Here is a 22,500-nt window from a genome sequence, read left to right on the forward strand (position 1 = left end):
CAAACACTTTCACTCAGATTCAATTGATGGCCCCCAGCCCCCATTTATGCCCTTCCCTGAACGTTCACTTGTCTTCCTCAGCTTCTCTCACACAAAAAACCACTTTTCTCATCTTCCTGATCTCTTGAGACTATCCCCAAGGACCCAGCTATGACTGTTTTGGCTAACATTCTTTATCAGTAGGCAAGTACCTTGCCAGTCGGTGGTTCTGGTGTTAAGATCAGCAGGTCTTCATGGTCCTAAGTACTTTAGATGTTAGATTATTTTCAGTCTCATTCAGCCCTCTCCTAATTATTTGGCACTAAATTCAAGATGTTTTAACAGCTGCACAAAACTGAAACATATAAATTAAAAGGCACGGGAACTCCGCTGTTTATGTAATCTTAATTAACATATTCTTGGTAATGTTTTGTTATGTGTAATTTAATTACAGATTCTAAACTATATTTTGATCATGTTGCAGAAAGTCTTTGATAATAACAATATTATTTTGAAGCAATGCTGTTGCCATAATTTAAACAGTGCTACATGTATTGGTCAGTTAAGGTACCTAGTTGTTTAAAATAAAAGATGGCACGTATTCTGTTTCCTTCACACTTTTTCCTTTAAAAAGTTTGACCAACACTGCTGCTGGACAGCTATCTAGTTCGGCATTAATAGTGCAACATGCTGAGGAAAATCATCACTCAATTTGTCAGAAAACACAACAGATATGAAATATAATCACCAGTTTTGGGCAATTTGGAATTTTTCTTTGGGCTGCTCCTAAAGCTGCACAAATCTTCCAAGTTGGCCACAACATAAACTAAATCCCCAAAAAGCAAGCGAGCACAACTTCCCAGACAAATTAACACACAGCTAAGTCCTGTGAGGCTGTTATATTCATATCTTTCATTTAAAAGCTACAACAATGCTATTAGCAGAAAATTATTATTAAACAACAATAGTTTTTCTAAAGATAAAAATCAATACCAAACCTCTTACAACACAGATTATCTTTTTTTTTATATAACATCTTAAAGGGTAATCAAGACTGAACTGAGTAGATGAGAGCAGTCAAGTAAATAAAGCAAAACTGATTGATTTGGGGATTAAAAGAAATATCCATTCGTGTTAGAACATTACAAAGCATGTAAAAATTACAGCTTCCAAACCCATCAAGGGTTGCAATAAATACAAAAAGAAAAATATTCCTTACTTTGCTCCAACGATGAGCTCTTTTTGAGAAGGGTCAAAGGTCAACTGTGAGTAGTCCGTTACATTTGCAGCTTTAAATATGTGCAGCCATGGCACAATGTCTGAGAAGAAAGTAGAAACATCTGTAACCTATAGCTGCCAACAAGGTGGTGATCAATAGACTTGTGTCAATATCTGTAATCGAAATGCACAGAGTTAGATTAATTAAATCTGACACAAAGCCCTTGAAATCACGCCTCATCATTAAGTTTGCCAGAATTATGCCCTAGATTTATTTCAATCTGTCACCGAAGTGTTTGTCTTGTCAGAATTACAGCAACATTATCACCCAAGTGCCACCTCTACAAGGCCCATAGGGACTAAATTAAAGCATCAGTGGAACAGAAGAAAATAAACTTCCAGATGTACTACAGTTTCCCAGAAATATAACTGACAAGATTAAAAGTCCTTTTTTCCAAAATTCTGAATTTAGAATCAACAAATAAAATATGTGTTTCCTGGGGCTTTCCCATCATTTTTTTGGGTCAGAATCAGAATAAGGTTTAATATCACTGGCACACATCATGAAATCTGTTGTTTTGCAGCAGCAGTTCATTGCAATATATAATAACAAAAAATAAGTAGAGCAAAAAGAGAGGGCAAAAAAGTGAGGTAGTGTTCTTGGAGTTGTTGTCCATTCAGAAATCTAATGGCGGGGGGAAGAACCAGTTCCTGAAATGTTGAGTGTGTCCTCAGGTTCCTGTACCTCACTTTGATGAGAAAATGGCAATGAGAAGAGGCCATGTCCTGGGTGATGGGGGTCCTTAATTATGGATGCTGCCTTTTTGAGACATTGCCTTTTGAAGGTGTCCTCAGTGCTGGGGAGGCTACTACCTATGATGGAGTTGGCTGGGTTTACAATTCTGCAGCTTTTTCAGACCCTGTGCAGTGACCCGTCCATACCAGAGGATGATGCAATTAGTTAGAATCTCTCCATGGTATATCTGTAGAAATCTGTGTGTCTTTGGTGACATACCAATTCTCCTCATACTCCTATGAAATACAGCCTTTGTCATGCCTTCTTTGTAATTGCATCAATATGTTGGGCCCAGGATAGATCTTCAGAGATGTTGACACCCAGGAACTTGAAATTGCTCACACTTTCCACTGCCAATCAATCACTTGATGAGGACTGGTATGCATTCCCTTGACTTCCCCTTCCCTGATCTTACTGACATTAGGTGTAATGTTGTTGTTGCAACACCACTCAACCAGCTCACCTAACTCACTCCTAGACACCTCCTCATCACTATCTGAAATTCTGACAATAGTTGTGTCATCGACAAATTTATAAATAGCACTTGAGCTGTGCCTAGCCGCACAATTGTGGGTCTAGAGAGCAGTGGGATAAGCGTGAAGCCTCGAGGTATGCCAGTGTTCATTACCAGTGAGGGGGAGATGGTATCTCCAATCCCTACAGACTGTGGTCTCCTGGTGAGGAAGTCAAAGATCCAGTTACAGAGGGAGGAGCAGAGGCCCAGGTTTTAGAGCTTGTTGATTTGAACTGAGGGTAAAATTATATTGAATGCTGAGCTATAATCAATAAGCAGCAGCTTGATGTAGATATTAAGGTTGTCCAGGAGATCCAAGCCCAAGTGGAGAGCCAGTGAGTTTGCATCCTCTGTAGGCCTATTGTGGCGATAGGCAAGTTGCAATGGTTCTTTGAGTAGAGAGAGGAGCAGGACCTCTTTGCTCATGAGACTGCCAACACAGATGCCTTGTGCAGGAAGGCACAGAGTCGACTGTACTTCCTAAGAAGGTTGGCGTCATTCAATGTCTGTAGTGAGATGCTGAAGATGTTCTATAGGTCAGTTGTGGAGAGCGCCCTCTTCTTTGTGGTGGCGTGTTGGGGAGGAAGCATTAAGAAGAGGGACGCCTCACGTCTTAATAAGCTGGTAAGGAAGGCGGGCTCTGTCGTGGGCAAAGTACTGGAGAGTTTAACATCGGTAGCTGAGCGAAGGGCGCTGAGTAGGCTACGGTCAATTATGGATAACTCTGAACATCCTCTACATAGCACCATCCAGAGACAGAGAAGCAGTTTCAGCGACAGGTTACTATCGATGCAATGCTCCTCAGACAGGATGAAGAGGTCAATACTCCCCAATGCCATTAGGCTTTACAATTCTACCGCCAGGACTTAAGAACTTTTTAAAAGCTATTATTAATGCTTTTTGAGATAGTGATTTAGATGTATATCATATTTTTTTACTGAGTTAAGTATTGTATGTAATTAGTTTTGCTACAACAAGTGTATGGGACATTGGAAAAAAGTTGAATTTCCCCATGGGGATGAATAAAGTATCTATCTATCTATCTATGAGCTTGGCCAAGGTAGTTATTCACAAGTCCAGGCACTGAGAGGACTATTCGTCCCGATTGCATAAGTTACTGTACAAGGACACAATACAGTGTCTGCTGGGATTCAAGGACTTTGGCCATCACTGGCCGTCATAGGGAACTGAAATGCTTAATAGAGATTTTACTTTGACATTTTTACTTTGTTACACAAAACAAACTTGCTTTAAATAAACACAGGTGTATTTAAAAAAAACTATTCTCAGGCAAAGTCTAGTTGTACGAATTGTTCAAATCTTAAATTACCTGCTGAAAATAGCACTAAATTGCAAAGAATTAAGGATAGATTTTGGATCTTTTTGCAAAATTTGCAAAAATTTAATTTCATGCATTACCCTTTTGTCTGAATGATTAATAAATATGCACTTCTGCAATAATACAACTGATGCAGAGTTCCTCCTGCTCCTTAAGCAGTAGCTGTGGTCTGTTACTTTAAGCATCATACTTCATATACCTCAACTGAATTGCTGGAAACAAAATTGACTTCTCTCTCTGTCAAGACATATTTTTAATGAATAAATGGAGGTTCCAAGTTTCACCCTCCCAAGTTTCCCTGTGGAATTTGCTTCACCAGGTTCATTAGCATTCTTTTTTGAAAAGGAAGCTTTCGCTCCCATCCCAGGGGTCTACCACCTTTTCTTCTCCCCAGTAGCTGACACTAGTAATTTAGTGCATTGTTCATATTTGAATCTCTGGACAACACTTGAAATGTTTCTTTCAGCTCCACCAGTTCCTACACTGGCTTGGATTGACTTTCTTATTTGGCATTTGATAAAATACCAAAAGAACAAGAACTCCTGAGAAGTCACTTATCTCAAAACCTGGAAAGCATCATCGTAACTGAATACAGAATAGAATATCAGAAGAAAAAAATATTTTCAAAATTTCACCTTTTCAAAAATGGTATTTGCAGTTCAAAGAAACAGGAATAAAGGAAGAACTCCAAACCCTGCTTCAATCAATCTTTCAACCACAGGGATCAAATGGCAGGAACAAGTTAAAAAACAAATGGCAAAGCTAACACTGTATTTTTAGTGCATGGTCTTCACAGAGAAGATGAGTCAATCAGAGAGCATGCTAACCCCAGATACATCATTATGGTATGAAAATTACATCAAAAGACTGTTTTGGAGGACCTCAGACTATAATATATCTATTTATCTAGAGAAATATATATATATATCTTTTTATTTAGAGATTCGATACAGAATAAGCCCTTCTGGCCCTTCAAGCCATGCCACCCAGCAAGCCCCGATTCACCTGATTCTAATCATGGGGCAACTTACATTGATCAAACAACCTGCTAACCAGTATGTCTTTGGACTGTGGGAGGAAACCAGATCAGGCAGAGAAAACCCACGGGAAGGACATATAGTGACTCCTTACAGAGGATGCCAGATTGAACTCCAAACTCCAATGTCCAGAGCTGTAATTGTGTTGTGCTAACACTACCATAGCAGTTTTATGGATGGATTAATTGCCTGAAAAAATTGAATCTAGAAAGGTTTGAATAAGTACCTGCATGTACTTCTGCAATCTAAAGTTCAAATAAAACACAGTTACAATGAAGATTAGTGAAGAACACGTTAAACCTCATGACTACCACTACACACTAAAACAATGCTGGTAAATTCTCCTCCTCCAGAATGGCCCATGGGCAATTTTGCAGATATACAATTACCTATAGCTGTAAATTTTTCAAAAGCTTATTTCATTATTAACATTTGCAGTTGAACATTAGATCAATTATATTTGGAATAAAATTGAAAATTAATTCAACTTTCAAACCTCCGTTACTTTCCAAATGCTTTTATGTCTTATAACCCAAGTGCATTAACACTTGCCACCAATTAATTGATCTCCTTATCGGGTAGTCAAGCCTAAATATTTGGGATTAGTTTGTGAGAAATGGGAGATAAGAAGAAAAGTACAGAACATATAACCATATAACAATTACAGCACAGAAACAGGCTATCTCGGCCCTTCTAGTCCATGCTGAACGCTTACTCTCACCTAGTCCCACCTACCTGCACTCAGCCCATAACACTCCATTCCTTTCCTGTCCATATACCTGTCCAATTTTTTTTAAATGACAAAATCAAACCTACCTCTAGCACTTCTACTGGAAGCTTGTTCCACACAGCTACCACTCTCTGAGTAAAGAAGTTCCCCCTTATGTGTCCCTAAACTTTTGCCCCTTAACTCTCAACTCATGTCCTCTTGTTTGAATCTCCCCTACTCTCAATAGAAAAAGCCTATCCACGTCAACTCTATCAATCCCCCTCATAATTTTAAATACCTCTATCAAGTCCGCCCTCAACCTTCTACACTCCAAAGAATAAAGACCTAACTTGTTCAACCTTTCTCTGTAACTTAGGTGCTGAAACCCAGGTAACATTCTAGTAAATCTCCTCTGTACTCTCTCTATTTTGTTGACATCTTTCCTATAATTTGGTGACTAGAACTGTACACAATACTCCAAATTTGGCCTCACCAATGCCTTGTACAATTTTAACATTACACCCCAAATCTTATACTCAATGCTCTGAGTTATAAAGGCCAGCACACCAAAAGCTTTCTTCACCACCCAATCCACATGAGATTCCACCTTCAGGGAACTATGCACCATTATTCCTAGATTACTCTGTTCTACTGCATTCCTCAATGCCCTACCATTTACTATGTATGTCCTATTTTGATTATTCCTACCAAAATGTAGCACCTCACACTTATCAGTATTAAACTCCATCTGCCATCTTTCAGCCCACTCTTCTAACTGGCCTAAATCTCTCTGCAAGCTTTGAAAACTAGCTTCATTATCCACAATGCCACCTATCCAATTTACCACCCCTTAATCCAGATCATTAATGTATACGACAAACAACATTGGACCCAGTACAGATCCCTGAGGCACACATCTAGTCACCGGCCTCCAACCAGACAAACAATTATCCACTACTACTCTCTGGCATCTCCCATCCAGCCACTGTTGAATCCATATTACTACTTCAATATTAATACCTAACAATTGAACCTTCTTAACTAACCTTCCGTGTGGAACTTTGTCAAAGGCCTTACTGAAGTCCATATAGACAACATCCACTGCTTTACCCTCGTCAACTTTCCTAGTAACTTCTTCAAAAAATTCAATAAGATTTGTCAAACATGACCTTCCACGCACAAATCTGTGTTTACTGTTCCTAATCAGACCCTGTCTATCCAGATAATTATATATACCATCTCTAAGAATACTTTCCATTAATTTACCCACCACTGACGTCAAACTTACAGGCTGATAATTGCTAGGTTTACTCTTAGAACCCTTTTTAAACAATGGAACCACATGAGCAATACGCCAATCCTCCAGCACCATCCCCATTTCTAATGACATTTGTAATATTTCTGTCAGAGCCCCTGCTATTTCTACACTAACTTCCCTCAAGGTCCTAGGGAATATCCTGTCAGGATCCGGAGACTTATCCACTTTTATATTCTTTAAAAGTGCCAATACTTCCTCTTCTTTAATCATCATAGCTTCCATAACTACCCTACTTGCTTCCCTTACCTTACACAATTCAATATCCTTCTCCTTAGTGAATACCGAAGAAAAGAAATTGTTCAAAATCTCCTCCATCTCTTTTGGCTCCACACATAGCTGTCCACTCCAATTCTCTAAGGGACCAGTTTTATCCCTCACTATCCTTTTGCTATTAATATAACTGTAGAAACCCTTTGGATTTATTTTCACCTTACTTGCCAAAGCAACCTCATATCTTCTTTTAGCTTTTCTAATTTTTTCGTAAGATTCTTCTTACATTCTTTATATTCCTCGAGCACCTCATTTACTCCATGCTGCGTATATTTTTTGTAGATCTCTCTCTTTTTCTGAACCAAGTTTCCAACATCCCTTGAAAACCATGGCTCTCTCAAACTTTTAACCTTTCCTTTCAATCTAACAGGAACATAAAGATTCTGTACCCTCAAAATTTCACCTTTAAATGACCTCCATTTCTCTATTACATCCTTCCCATAAAACAAATTGCCCCAATCCACTCCTTCTAAATCCTTTCACATCTCCTCAAAGTTAGCCTTTCTCCAATCAAAAATCTCAACCCTGGGTCCAGTCCTATCCTTCTCCATAATTATATTGAAACTAATGGCATTGTGATCACTGGACCCGAAGTGCTCCCCAACACATACCTCGGTCATCTGACCTATCTCATTCCCTAACAGGAGATCCAACACTGCCCCTTCTCTAGTTGGTACCTCTATGTATTGCTGCAAAAAACTATCCTGCACGCATTTTACAAAATCCAAACCATCTAGCCCTTTTACAGAATGGGCTTCCCAGTCTGTGTGACAAGCAGTTGACACAAAGAAATTAAGTGAAGCATTTTAAATACATTACACTTATTTATGACCTGATCCTCCTTTGCTAAGGCAGTAACGGCATGCCAAACTAGTTTCCCATCTGGTGGTCATTGCTTGGTATTTCATACAGCCATTAAGTAGTGAGCTTTGCCAGTAAGTGCAGCCCAGCCTTTTGTGCTTAGGAAACCATTACCAACTCACACTTCAGATGTATCAGCAATTACAGTTAAAAGTAAGAGTATATATCTAACTTGCCATTTCTGTTTTTAATCACAGGAATATGAGAGTTCACTGTAATGTCCCTGTTATTGCCCCATTTGTGATCAGGGAATTGGACAAAAATCAAGGACTCAGCTGCTTCTTTTATGTACTTTGCAAGGCACCACGAGGACAAAACTAATTAAGATAATGAGGTGATCCATAGTTCTTATAGACATAAAATCTGACAGAGGAATTCACTGTGTATTTATTATAAAAGCAACTCTGAATAAATGATTTTATCTTCATTTTATAAGACCAAAGAATTTTGCTTTGTTTTCCAGAAAAGCTCTGATTCTGAATGCTCTGTTTGTGACATGGGTAAATTAGTTGGGCAGCGTGGCCTTAAGTCAGCAAGAGGTCTGGGGTTCAAATCAGTTGTCTTCATAGAGTTTGTTGATTCTACTGGAAAAATAAATTAATCTCACTGTCCCTAGCTTGAAGGAAGGAAGAAAAAAAAGACATCGGTATCTTTCTCTCCCAATGTTTTTCCCAGTGACCTCTGCTGAAAGTCTTGGATGAAGACAGATCTGCACTGAGTAGCATATAGTTTATTGTGACTTGAAATGTCACCTCCCACCCACTGCAACATCCATTCTTTCAGAAGCATCACCCACACCCCAGATAACAGTGTTTCTTGTGTCATGGTACATTCCAGCTGCCCAATCATAGGCACAAGAATTTCAGGAAAACCAATGCTGAACCAGACAATGTTAGAAACAGCACAGTGACACACAGGGAAAAAATCCAAAAATGGTGTCCTATCAACCTCACAAATTAACTTTTTGAACTTCATGCAACCTCCAGGTAATTTTAATTACAAGATCTTCATTTCAATAATTTAAAAATCATTAAATTTTATTTCCTGGGTGTTTTTCAGTATTCAGTGATGATAGCTAGATCTCTTGGGGGTGGGAACTTACCAGCCATCAAAACAATCCAGATAACAAAGAGTCTCCACGTCACTAGAAGCTTATCAGCTGGGAAGCAACTGCACAGTTTTAGTCCTTACCAGAGATTCTACAGCAAGTAAAGTGCTCAAATGGCAGGTGCCTTTCCATCTCCAGTATACTTCAGCCTCCAGAGAAGGGGTTCTCAGCCATTCTTTATACATGGACCCTATCATTAACCAAGGGGTCTGTGGACCCCAGGTTCGAAACCCCTGCTCCAGAGTCTATCAGTGGAAGACCGTTTCCAGTGTCCTGGCGGAGTTTTTGCAATGAATAACGTTTTGCTTGATCAAATGCAATCCTATTTCTCTCCTCCCAGAAAAGAACAAAGAACTCAGGTGCAGGCTCACTGGCCCACCCAACCCCCCCCCCCCCCCCCGAGAACTGTCATAACGTCCCAAAGGGTCAAATAGTGAAATGCTTTCCATGAGAAATACAAATTTGGGATCAGGATTAAAATTTTATTGATGCTCCTCACTGTAAGAAACTATTAGAATAAGAAATACATCCCCAGAAGGTGATAAATCAAATACAAGGTGATAAATCAATCAATCCTGGAACTTAAAGAATTTAATGCACGAATTTGGAAGATGATGCTGTCCTACTGCTAAACATAATCCCAATGTCATTGGGCAGGATGATGCTGAATTTAGACCCAATGTCATTGGACAGGATGGTGCTGAATTTAGATCCAATGACAATGAAGCATCAGCAATGCATTTTGGAGAGAGACTCCTTGTGACGATGTTGCCATCATAAGAAGAAGACAAAGGTCAATCACGTGAGAGGTGATGATTCTCGAAGCTGGGCAAGTAACTACAATGGTTCTCACAAATGGCACAAGTGGGGTGGGAATGAATTATGATGGGACACCAATCAAGCAGACTGTTTCATCAAATCCTTTGAGAGTTGTCAGAGATGCGTTCATCTAGGCAAGTAGAGAATGTTCTGCCCTGTTCCTGACATGTGTCATGTAAACAGCAAAAAAAATTTTGGCTGTCAGTACAGGAGTTGTTTGGTGCAGAACCTCTAAGCTCAGGCCTGCTCTTGTAGTCACTGAGGCTACGTCCACACCATGCTGGATAAATCCTTAACCAAAGCTTTTTCTCTTCGTTTTTACCCTCCGTCCACACTAAAACGGCGTTTTCATCCCCCAAAACCGGAACTTTACAGAAATGCTCTCCAAAGTGTGTAATTTTGAAAATGCCAGATTGCCCGGAGCAGTGTGGATGGGGTAACCGGAGAAATCTAAAAACGCTGTCAGACGGCAGCGCGCTATTTCATTGTTTTCTTGAACGCAACCTATCAATTTCAGAACAGATGGCAATGAGACTGACGCCAGAAGAGTCAGAAATGTACTCACCAAATACTTTGACCCATAACTTACTGAATAAATAAGTATCAAACACAAGGAAATCTGCAGATGCTGGAAATTCAAACAACAACACACACAAAATGCTGGTAGAATGCTGGCAGCCTGCTGTGTTCTACCAGCATTTTGAATAAATAAGTATATTCACTTTGCCCTGTTTTCTGTCCTTGCTCATAAGAAGGTCGTTTACCTATTTATGCAAGTACTTCTCTGACAATAGATGTGTAACAGCCTAATGTAACATTGCATGGAAATACAAGATAACACTGATGCAGACATGTTTTATACATTTAACAAGGTGCTTTATTAATGCAACAGAGTTAGTCAATTTTTCAATGTTCGTCATCAGCCAGGTCAATCTGTCCGTGAACTCCCTGTACACTCTAGTATTTTTACTTTTTACAGTACTTCTTTTTACTTTTAAGTTCTCCTGCGTGAGAGCCAACAGCTGTCCATCGTTTTAAGTTTTTCTAGTCTGTAACTACACAAACATGCACTTTCACGGCGAGATTCGACACCAAACATGTCGCTTGTTTTCGGTAGATGCGCATGCGCAGTAGAGGAGATTTGCCAAAATCTTCCTTTCAATGTGGACAGAGATATTTTTAAAAAGGCATAGTTTTTACGTGAAACCAGCATTTTCAAAATTATCCGGTCTAGTAGCCTGAATTAATGTGGTTTGCCCTGTTGAGTTTCCCATCAATAGTAACTCTCGGATATTGATGATGCAGGACTCACTGTACATCAGTGGTAGGTGATTAGAGTCTCACTTGGTGGAAATGTCACTAGCAAGTCTTCTTGCCACTTATCAGACCATGTCTATGCCTTTGTATAAACAATTGTAATGGATACACATTTAAAAGGAGAAATGGCAACAAGAAATAACAGGGGACAGAGAGGCCTAGAATTAAACAGAGCTTTGGAGGGTTAATAGTGCTTAATGGCGACTCCTTTGCTTGCATCTTCAGAAACAGCTCTATTTCCACCTTTAATATCTTTACTTTTCCCATTCAGGATTCCGGAGTTACACTCAGGCTTCGGTTCTTTGCAGGAATGGGACCCATTCCAGGGGTTCCACAACTGGCCGTTATTCAACATGACAAGTGTTTGGCCTGAGAGTCTTGATCGTGTTTGGAAGCCTAAGATCTTGGGGCTCTGGAGACGGGTGGATCGAGGGTCGGTGTCACGGCAGGAGACTCGTGTTCTCGGGGAGGCCAGAAAATCTTTCACTGTGGGCCCGAAGACCCGAGGTCTTTGTAATCTTCGGACACAGAGCTCGCTAAAAGCGATGAAATGGACTTTTAACATCGTAAATCAGCTGTTTGTTGTTATGTCTCCCGCTCACTGTGGAAAAGGGGGACACCTCCCTCTCCCTTGTCAGGGAAAAAGAGAATCTGTGGTTTGTCAAATGTTGGATGAAATGCAAAGCCTTTGGGGTAGCTTTGGTCTGTGTCTTTGCTATTCCTTAGCAAACGCTTGGGCTCGGTGATAGTACCAATGCGCCTTTTTTTTGCTGGTGTGGGGAGGGGTGATCGTTGCTCGCTGCAGCTTACGTGGGGGGAACTGGGGAGGAACTTTGGGGTTCTCACATTTAACTGTCATTCATTCTTTGGGGCACTCCTCTGTTTTCGTGGATGTTTGCGAAGAAAAAGCATTTCAGGATGTATACATTTCTCTGACATTAAACTTGATCTTTGAACAGTTCCACTGGTCTTTTTTTATTTCTGTAATTCAATGAATGCTATGCAGCAGTTATGATAGGCACACTGCAAAGCAGACAGTTGTAAACTTTAAGATCTCAAACATCAAGACTATAATAGAGCTAAGCTGATGTCTAATAAATCAAAAATTGAAAACAGAAAAGGAGCAGATTGCCGCAGGAAATGAAAAGAAGAAAAAACAAGACAATCAATACTGAAAGGATAATGTGGGCAGAAACAAAAATTAGGAAAGAGAAGCAGATGAAAAAGGTGAAGAAACAATAAAAAGAAATAATATGATTGGGTATTAAAATAAACTACAATATTTGAAATTCTTTCTTAAAAGAATAAGATGGACAAAGGTACTTCACAGAACAGTAATAAGAAAAATATTGTGGCAAAATCAGCGACAAGATGGACTAACAAAATAACTGTGCTCCTCCAACCATAAATACCTAACAACCAAATGCTGTTCTATTTACCTAGGGAGATCTCCTTCATGATCCTGACCGCAGTTCACATAACACTAGAGGCCAACTATAATCAAGCACCTGAGAAATTGCATGAAGCGTCTCTAACCAAGAAACAGTCCATCCTAATGCATTTCAAATCATAATCAGAGATTTCACCCTGGCTTGTTTGAAGAAAACCATGCCCAATTACTATCAGCATATAACCAGAGGTCACAACACACTAGATTACGCTATACTAAGGTAAGGAATGCCTTACATTCCATGTCCTGACCACATTTGGTAAATCTGATCACTTGGCTGACCTGCCCCTACCTCCACACAGGCAGAGGCTAAAGAGAAAAGTTCCAGAGATAAGGACAACGAGGAGGTGGTCACAGGAGGCAGAGGACTGACTATAGGATTCCATAGAGTCAGCGGACTGGGCCGCGTTTAAAGACTCATCTTTGGATTTAAGTTAATACAACATTGTTGTCACTGGCTTTATTAAAACAGTTGTAGAAAAGTGTGTCCCCACAAAACCATTCACTCTTCCCTAATCAAAAGCCCTGGATGAACCATGAGATCCGGAATCTGCTGAGAGCCAAGTCAGAGGCACTCACGTTTGGTGACCAAGAAAGTTACAAGAGGTCCACCTACGATCTCCGGAAAGTCATCTCATGGGCAAAGTGGGAATTCCGGACTAAACTTGAATCAGTGAAGGATGCTCATCATTTTTGGCAGGGCTTGAATACTGTCACCTCTTATAAAGTAAAATCAAGCAACATAATTGACAACTGGGCTTCGCTTCCAGATGAGTTCAATGCCTTCTATGCTTGCTTTGACCATCAGAACATGGAGGAGCCATCATGAATGATTCTGTGTTGCTTCCTCCATCAGTCCCTGATGATAATCTGATTTCAGTCTCTGAGACAAATGTGCGAGCAGCCTTCAGGAGGCCGAATCCACAAGAAGCATCCGGCCCAGTACTGAACACCTTTGCTGATCAACTGGCTCAAGAGTTCGCTGAGATTTTTCACCTCTCGCTTTGGCATTCTGAGGTACCCACCTGTTTCAACCAGACTTCACTTATACCAATGCCTAAGAAAAACATGGCAGCCTGCTTCAATGACTATCATCCAGTAGTACTTACATCCACAGTGAGAAGTTTTTTTTTGAGATGTTAGTGATGAAACTTATCAACTCCAGCCTGAGAAACAACTTGAATCTGCTCCAATTTTCCTACCAGCACAACAGATTCACAGCAGATGCCATCTCACTGGCTCTTCACTCAACCCTGGAACATCTGGGTGGCAAAGATACATACATCAGGATGCACTTCATCGACTACAGCTCGGCATTCATTACTATCATATCCTCAAAACTAATCAATAAGCTTCAAGACTTGGCCTCAATACCTTTTTGTGCAATTGGATCTTCAGTTTCCTAACTTGCAGACTCCAGTCAGTTCAAATTGGCAACAACATCTCCTCCACAATCTCCATCAGCACAGATGCACCAAAAGGCTGTGTGATTAGTCCCGTTCTCTACTCACTTTGCACTTATGACTATGTGGCTAAGCACAGCTTCAACGCCATGTACAAGTTGCTGTCCACATCACTGTCATTGGCCAAATCAAAGGTGGTGATGAATCAGCATATAGGAGGGGGGTTGAAAATCTGGCTGAGTGATGCCACAACAACAACCTCTCAGTCAATGTCACCAAGACCAAGAAGCAGACTACTGGCTTCAGGAGAAGGAAACCAGACATCCACGAGCCAGTCCTCTTTGGAGGATCAGAGGTGAGGAGGGTCAGCAGTTTTGAATTCTTCTGTGTTATCATTTCGGAAGACCTGTCCTGAACCAGCACATAAATGCAATTATGAAGAAAGCACAGCAGTGCCTCTACCTCCTTAAGAGTTTGCGATGTTTTGGCATGGCATCTAAAACTTGACGATCTTACATAGATGCATAAAATGATGAGATTAGGTGTATAAGATGATGAGAGGCATTGATCGTGTAGATAGTCAGAGGCTTTATCCCAGGGCTGAAATGGCTAGCACGTGAGAGCACAAGTTTTAAGGTACTTGGAAGCAGGTACAGAGGAGATGTCGGGGATGCAGAGAGTTGTGAGTGCATGGAATGGGCTGCCAGTGACTGTGGTGGAAGCTGATACAATATGGTCTTTTAAGAGACTCCTGAATAGATAAATGGAGCTTAGAAAAACAGAAGACTATTAGTAACCCAAGGTAATTTCTAAAGTAAGTACATGTTCGGCACAGCATCGTGGGCCAAAGAGCCTGTATTGTGCTGTAAGTTTTCTATGTTTCTACGCTTGAGAGTATATTGACTGACTGCATCACAGTCTAGTATGGAAACACCAATGCCCTTGAACATTAAATACTACAAAACAAAATGGAAAGGCCAGTGCATCAACAGTAAAACCCTCCGCATCATTGAGCACATCTACATAAAGTACTGTCGTAGGAAAGCAGCTTCCATCATCAGGGACCCCCACCACCCAGGTCATGCTTTCTTCTCACTGCTACCATCGGGCAGGAGGGACAGCAGCCTCAGGAGTCACAGCAGCAGGCTCAGAAATAGTTATTACCTGTGTCACGAATCCCATGACAAGTTGAAAAGGACCAGCCTTTTCAACACACCTGGAACACACCTGGAGTCTGGTTTACTATAAATTAAGACTATATTTATTACTACTACAAATTAATATAATTAAAACTGGATAATATGATACAGGTTATAAACTATTATATATACATATATATATATATATATATATATATATTTATCTCCATAAATATGTGTGTGTGGATACAAAGATAATAGTTCCGGAGGTAGATATCAGTCTTATGGTATCAGGTAAGTTTAAGCATTTCAGTTCACTTTGTGTTGCGTCGAGTTGAATTGATGGAGAGAGAGAGACAGAGAGGGTTAATTGAGTTGTTGTTTAAGTTGACAGCTTTAGTTGTTCTTACTTCCAAAGTCTTTAGAATCACAGATGGACAGAGCCCCTTCTAGGGAACGGTCTACTAACCCACAGCACGGGTTCACCACCAGCAGCCCCCCACAGGCAAGCTCTTACCTGCACTGGTGATCACGGGTCGAAACTAATCGGTCCGTGGCCTCCACCCTCGTGGTGGTCTTAAACTCCACCAGTGGTTTCTCGGGTAGCTTCCGCACTTCTCCCATGTCGTATCTCCTCTGCCGTTATCAGACCAACGCCTCAACTTTTATATTCCATAAAAAATTCCAACCATCCGTTAGCTCAACCACTCTGAGCTGTTACCATGGCGACTTCCCAGCTCGTGTCTCAGCTGGCACCGTACTCTCCCTCCCTCTCTCTCTCTCTCTCTCTCTCTCTCTCTCTCTCTCTCACTCTCTCTTTTTATTGCCTCCTTGTTCATTAGACTGCTGAATTTTCTAGCAGTTTCCCACCTGCGTGACACCTGTCAATCATCAGGCTCCTGAACCAAAAGAGATAACTTAACTCAACTTCACTTGCCCCATCATTATAATGTTCCTATGGGCTCACTTTCAAGGACTCCTAATCTCATGTGCTTGATATTTTATTATTATTTATTTCTTTTTGTACTTGCACAGTTTAGGTGAACGCCCAGTTTGAGGCCTTACATTGACTCTTTTATAGTTAATATTCTATTATGGATTTATTGAGTATGCACACAAGAAAATGAATCACAGGGTAGTATATGGTGACATATACGTACATTGATAATAAATTTACTTTGAACTTTGAACTGAGTGAAGAGCTAAAAGGCACAGGTATCAACAACTGAATAAATTGAGCAGGAAGATGTCAGGGGATGGGTTGGATTGAGGGGCACAATAACCCCAAGGCCAACAAAGCTGATCGCACTGAAGTATAACGCAAGCGGTTACAAGAGACCACAAGATATAGGAAGAATAAGGCCATTTAACCCTTTAGGCTTGCTCCACCATTTGATCATGGCTGATTTATTTTCCCTCTCAACCTCCTTCACCTGCCTTCTCCCTGTTACCACTAATGTCCTTACTAATCAAGAAACCAACCTTCACTTTAAGTATTCCCACAGGCGTCTTTGACAATGATCTCTACTCATTTACCAATCTCTAAGGAAATTCCTCATCTCTGTTCTAACGAGAAGACTTTCTATTTAGAAGGTGTGCCCCTGGTCCTAGACCCTTTTCACTACTGGAAATATCCGCTCCATGTCCACTCTATCTAGGCCTTACAGTACAGTATTCTGTTTCAATAAGATTTCCCCCCACTCATCCCTCTAAACTCCAGTGTGTACTGACCCAAGTGCCAATTGCTCCTCATACATAAAACTCACATCATTCCCAGAATCATTCTCATAAACCTCCTCTGGACCCTCCCCCATGCCAGCACATTCTTTCTCAGATAAATGGTCCAAAACTGCTCACAATACACCAAGTGCAGCCTGACCAATACCTTATAAAGCCTCAGCATTATATTGTTGCTTTTATATTCTAGTCCTCTCAAAATGAAGGCTAACATTCTATTTTCCTTCTTTAACACTGATCAATTCTGTCATTCAATTCATTGACATATAATGTGGAAATTAGTGGTCCCAACATCACACTTGTGAACACCAGTGGTCACTGGCAGCCAAACAGAAAAGGTCCCTTTTATTCCCACTCTTTGTCTTCTGCCAGTCAGTCAATCTTTTGTCCACACTAGTATCTTTCTTGTAATTACCATGGCCTCTTACCTTGCTTAGCAGCCTCAAGTGCGGCATCTTGTCAAAGGCCTTCAAAAATCTAAGTAAACAACCTCCACTAACTTCCCCTCATCTATACAGCCTGTTATTTCTTCAAAGAGTTCCAACAAGAGTTCCATCAAGCAAGAGTTCCCTTTTTGGAAACTCTGCTGACTTCGGCCTATTTTATCATGCATCTCCAAGAATCCTGAAATCTCGTACTTGTCAACCATGAATTCAGGCTAACTAGCACATAATTTCCTGTCTTTTTAAGAAGGGAAGGAGACAAAAGTGGAGTAACATTTGCAATTTTCTGTCCTCCAGACCATTCCAGAATTCTCTTTCCTCATCCCTTGCAACCCCAGCACAATGTGGGTCGTGATCACCTTCCTCACTACAAGGCTTGGACGTTACATGGGTTCCAATTCTACTGATTCTTGAAAGACCATTACTAATGCCTCCTCATCTTCGACCACCTCTTTAAGAACCTTGGAGTGTTGTTCACCTGGTCTAGGTGGCTTATCTACCTTCTGACATTCAGCTTCGCCAGTACCTTCTCCTTAATAGTAGCAACTACACTCACTTCTGCCCCCCCCCCCAAACACTCTTAAATTTTTTGATTACTGATGCTGTCTTCCACTGTGAAAACTGACACAGAAATACTTATTAAGTTTGTCCGACATTTTTTTTGTTCTCTATTCTTACCTCTCCAGCATCATTTTGCAGTGGTCTGACATCCAATATGAAAAGGTGGACAAGAACAAGAACTGTCTGTTCCATCATTCAATCAGAGCACAGCTGACCTAATCAGACCCCTCCCTTAATTGAAAGCTGTTCATTTCAGCTTTGACTTTCAATTGACCTCAAGAGTGTTTCAAGAGTTCCAGACTACCTCCATGCTGAAATTGTCACAGAATACCTACCTTTAATCTTAAAGTTGTTTTTGACACCTTCAGAGGAAGCAGATTCTTTCTCTATAATCTATTACATTCTTTGACAAAGCTCTTAGTTGGATCGCCCATTATTCTTCTACATTGAAGAGACTACAAGTCAGATCTACCTGGCTAGGACTCAAAACTTAACACAGGATTTACATCCCAGGAAGATTTATAAAATGTCAGAATTAGAGGGTTGATCATTGATGTAATTTAGCAATAACAGGGAATAGAATTTTTTAAAATGAAGACCTGTAAATCAAAAACTTTTACATATTAATTCTTTACACATATGGATCTGAGATGTCTTCTTAATCATTTTCACACATTCTCTCAGTAATTCACATCCTTGAATGTGGAAATATCAAAGAAATGCTGCAGGGAAAATAGAACAAGGCAACATAAAAGAGGAGGCATACAGGAAAATTTTAACTATGGGATAATGTTCTCTGTCTCTGTGCTATATAACAAACATCTGCCATGAATTATTTTATTAAATAATAAAAAAATAAAAAATTAAATACTTCCACTTTTAGAATTGAGCTTTGTTACCAGATCTCCAGTCACTCTGGAAAGTCATCTAAGTACAGTCGACCCTCCATATCCGCGGGTTCCGCATCCACGGATTCAACCAACCAGGGATCGAACACATTCAAAAAAAAGTTCCAGAAAGTTCCAAAAAACAAAACTTGAATTTACTGCACGCCGAGCACTACGCTGAATCCACGTGAATGAAGTGATGTGTAGGCATACCCTGCTGTAGTCTCCCGCCATTTCACAGATCCTCTGTCTCTCTCCAGCACTCGCTGTTTGAATATTGTTCGCCTCGCGTCTCGTTCATTCACTACTTGTGTTGTGAGTGAGAGGAAGGAGTTTAAGGCTAGTAAGGGATGGCTGGCTAGTTATGTAAAGCACTACAGCCTCAAGAACTTAAAGATCATGGGAGAATTGTCATTGGCTGATGCCGAGGCAGCATCAGCGTTCCCAGAAGAGCTACGATGGTTATGTCTGTACTGAACATTTACAGACTTTTCTTCCTTGTCATTATTCCCTAAACAATATAGTATAACAACTACTTACACAGCATTTTACATTGTATTAGGTATTATAAATAATCTCAAGATGATTTAAAGTATACAGGAGGATGTGCATAGGTTATATACAAATACTATGCCATTTTATATAAGGGACTTGAACATCTGCGGATTTTGGTATCCGCGGGCAGTCCTGGAACCAATCCCCCTGCAGATACCAAGGGATGACTGTACTCTGGACTTTCCTGACCTCATCACAGCCTGATCCTTCTATCCATTCCCATCAAACCACAGCATTGACCCTCATCCTCTTTCCTCATCCCTTGTAACCAAATCACAACATGGGTCATGATTTCCTTCCTATCCCACCTCACTTACAAAGCTTGGACATTACTTGGGTTCCAATTCCATTCAATCGCACCCCCCCCCCCCACCCAACAGCATCATTATCTAATTCTTAATCCTCCCGTAGATCAATCCAAGTCCACTACAGTACAGAGCATGATCCTCTTTCCCATCCCAAACTCTTAAGTTCAACTCTTGCATGACCTGATCCTTGTTACTTAACCCTCAAACTCACTGCACAGGTCCCATTCTCCATTACCCATCCACAACCTAGGACAATCCACAGGACAGTCCCTGGTCCTCTTCCACACCCCAACCCACCAATATTCAGATTTTGATCATCATGTTCACCCAAAAGACCACAGCATAGAACCAGATCTTCTTCCCCGCCCCCTACACCCCACATTCCTACCCTAACATTGCACGAGTCCCAATTAGGCCCATGACCACCAACCATCCAAATTCTGCCTTGATTCTGGCATCCAAGCTTTGGAATCATAGCTTAATTCACAAAAATGCAAAACTGAAGTTTGCAGCAGCATCTTACAGCCAAAACATCCTACTGTAATGCCATCTACTGAACCCAGCTGAGGTCAAATGAAAGGAGAGATGATGGCCCAGAGATCCAACCCTGCCTAGTTATGTAAATCAGGCAACAATTCCAGACATCCATGGTGAAAGAATTACTGCTCAGATGGTTTAAATCATAAATTCTGCCTCTTCAGTTCATTAAATGGTTTAGTTCCATCAATTAGCAAACAAATGACAAATGACATATTAAAAATTCCCAATGTTATGTAAAACAATATGATTAATTCTATTGTGTGCTTACCTCTGTGCGTTATAACAGGATGCTCTGCTCGCTGACAGTCTACATGTTCCACTGAAGCAGATAACCTACTGCTCCTAACTCCCCCCACAAGCTCAAAGAGACCTTGAATGCCAACCACAAGTATCCAGAATCGATTGCTCTTTACAGGAGCCATGGTATGCCTGGCAATGGTCTCTCCCCACTCGCTTTACTCCTTTTCTGTGTGCATCTGGGGAGACCTATAATAAAATGTAAACAACAATGAGATCCAAGTCATTTCACATACAAGCTGTTTTACTGAATAAAAGTTTTGTGTCAGATTCTGAACAATACAGCTATATTTGTTATATAAGTTTCCTCTGATAGCTTTGAAACAAATTGTCTCCTTTTACACAAGAATGACAATTTCACTTATCCTCTCAATAACGTGCAACCAGCAGAATCTGTTCTTCAGTTGTACCTCCAAAGTTTCCATGCGAGTCTACCTTTAGATAGGCTTGTTTGCTCCACTGTTCATTTCACTTTCTATTTTTGTTTGTAAAACTTACAAGTGCAGAAAGTTTTAACAAAATTAATCAGGCTAGCACTCCTGGTAAAGTTGTCATTTTTAATAAGGCTGGTGCAGCTGTATATTCCATCTACCTGGAGCCGACTTGATTTTGACTCACATTTTATTTTACACAAACACAAGAAAGCCTGCAGATGCTGGAAATCCAAATGAACACCCGCAAAATGCTAGAGGAACTCAGCGGGTCAGGCAACATCCACAGAGATGTTTTGGGCCAAGACCCTTCTTCAGGACTGAGAATGAAGGGGAAGATGCCAGAATAAAATGGTGGGGGACGGGAAAGAGGCTAATTAGAATGGTGATAGCTGAAGCCAAGAAGATGGGAAAGGTCATGGACTGGAGAACAAAGATTCTGATCGGAGAGGAGAATGGACCATAGAAGAAAGGGAAGGAGGAGGGGACCCAAGGGGAAGTAATAAGCAGGTGGGTGGAACTAAAAGGTCAGAGTGGGGAATGGGGAGAGGGGGGGAAATTTGTTTAGCAAAAGGAGAAATAGAGGGTACCCAGGCAGAATACAACTTGTTGCTCCACCACCCTGAGGGTGGCCTCATCTCAGCACAAGAGGAAACCATGGACATGTTGGAACAGGAATGGGAATTGTAAGTAAAATGGTTGGCCATTGGGAATTCCGCTTGTGGCAGATGGTGCAGAGGTGCTTGACGAAGCGAAGGCTGCATTGGGAGCACCGGACACAATAGGTGACCCTACAGATTCACAGGCGAAGTGTTGCCTCACCTGGAAGAACTGTTTAGGGCACTGAATGGAGGTGAGGGAGGCGGTGTATGGACAGATGTAGCACTTAGGCCACTTGCAGGGATAAGTTCCAGGAGGGAAATTAGTGGGGAGGGACGAATGGATAAGGGAATCATAGAGGGAACAATCCTTGCAGAAAGTGGAGGTGGGGGGGCAGCAGGGATAAAGATGTGTTTGATGGTAGGATCCCTTAGGAGATGCCTGAAGTTTACACAAGATGCATTTCCACTCAACTTTTCTGACATGACTTTTTTAAAATCATTGTCAGTTGCTGACACTATAAAGATATTGAAACACACCAACCTACTAACAAGTTGCTGAATTTCCTAGGTCTCAGTGACTATGCTCTGCAAAATGAATCTCCCTCAAAAGGGTTTGTTTCAAGTTCAGCTCCTCTGTGGTTAACACAATCTTGGAGACTCACTAATCAAAATCTTTGAACTGACAATCAGTTTTCAATTTAGTGCTGCAAACACAAGAGTACAAATCAGATATAGCATTGATCCAAAGTCATGTAGCTAATATTTACTGAATCGATGTAGTCACCATATTAAACGCCAGAGTATTTGAATGTACTTTCATTTCAATTACCTAGCATAAAACCTCTGCACAAGAAAAACGCTT

The 22,500-nt window shown here is 40.8% G+C and overlaps 1 protein-coding gene across 4 annotated transcripts in view; it reads right to left on the minus strand.

Annotated features, from left to right (window-relative positions):
• The window catches only part of sema5a (sema domain, seven thrombospondin repeats (type 1 and type 1-like), transmembrane domain (TM) and short cytoplasmic domain, (semaphorin) 5A), a 231,904-nt gene that overhangs the window by 133,663 nt on the left and 75,741 nt on the right, over positions 1 to 22,500 (minus strand). For all 4 annotated transcript variants that reach the window (XM_073054249.1, XM_073054250.1, XM_073054252.1 and 1 more), the window contains 2 exons: positions 20,577 to 20,794; positions 1,199 to 1,298 (listed from right to left, as the gene is read on the minus strand). In XM_073054249.1, coding sequence (XP_072910350.1) covers positions 1,199 to 1,298; positions 20,577 to 20,730 — 254 coding nt within the window. In that variant the 5' untranslated portion in view covers positions 20,731 to 20,794. The remainder of the gene's footprint in view (positions 1 to 1,198; positions 1,299 to 20,576; positions 20,795 to 22,500) is intronic.

The sequence above is a fragment of the Hemitrygon akajei genome, chromosome 8, assembly GCF_048418815.1.
Source record: "Hemitrygon akajei chromosome 8, sHemAka1.3, whole genome shotgun sequence".
In the NCBI taxonomy this organism is placed as follows: domain Eukaryota; kingdom Metazoa; phylum Chordata; class Chondrichthyes; order Myliobatiformes; family Dasyatidae; genus Hemitrygon; species Hemitrygon akajei.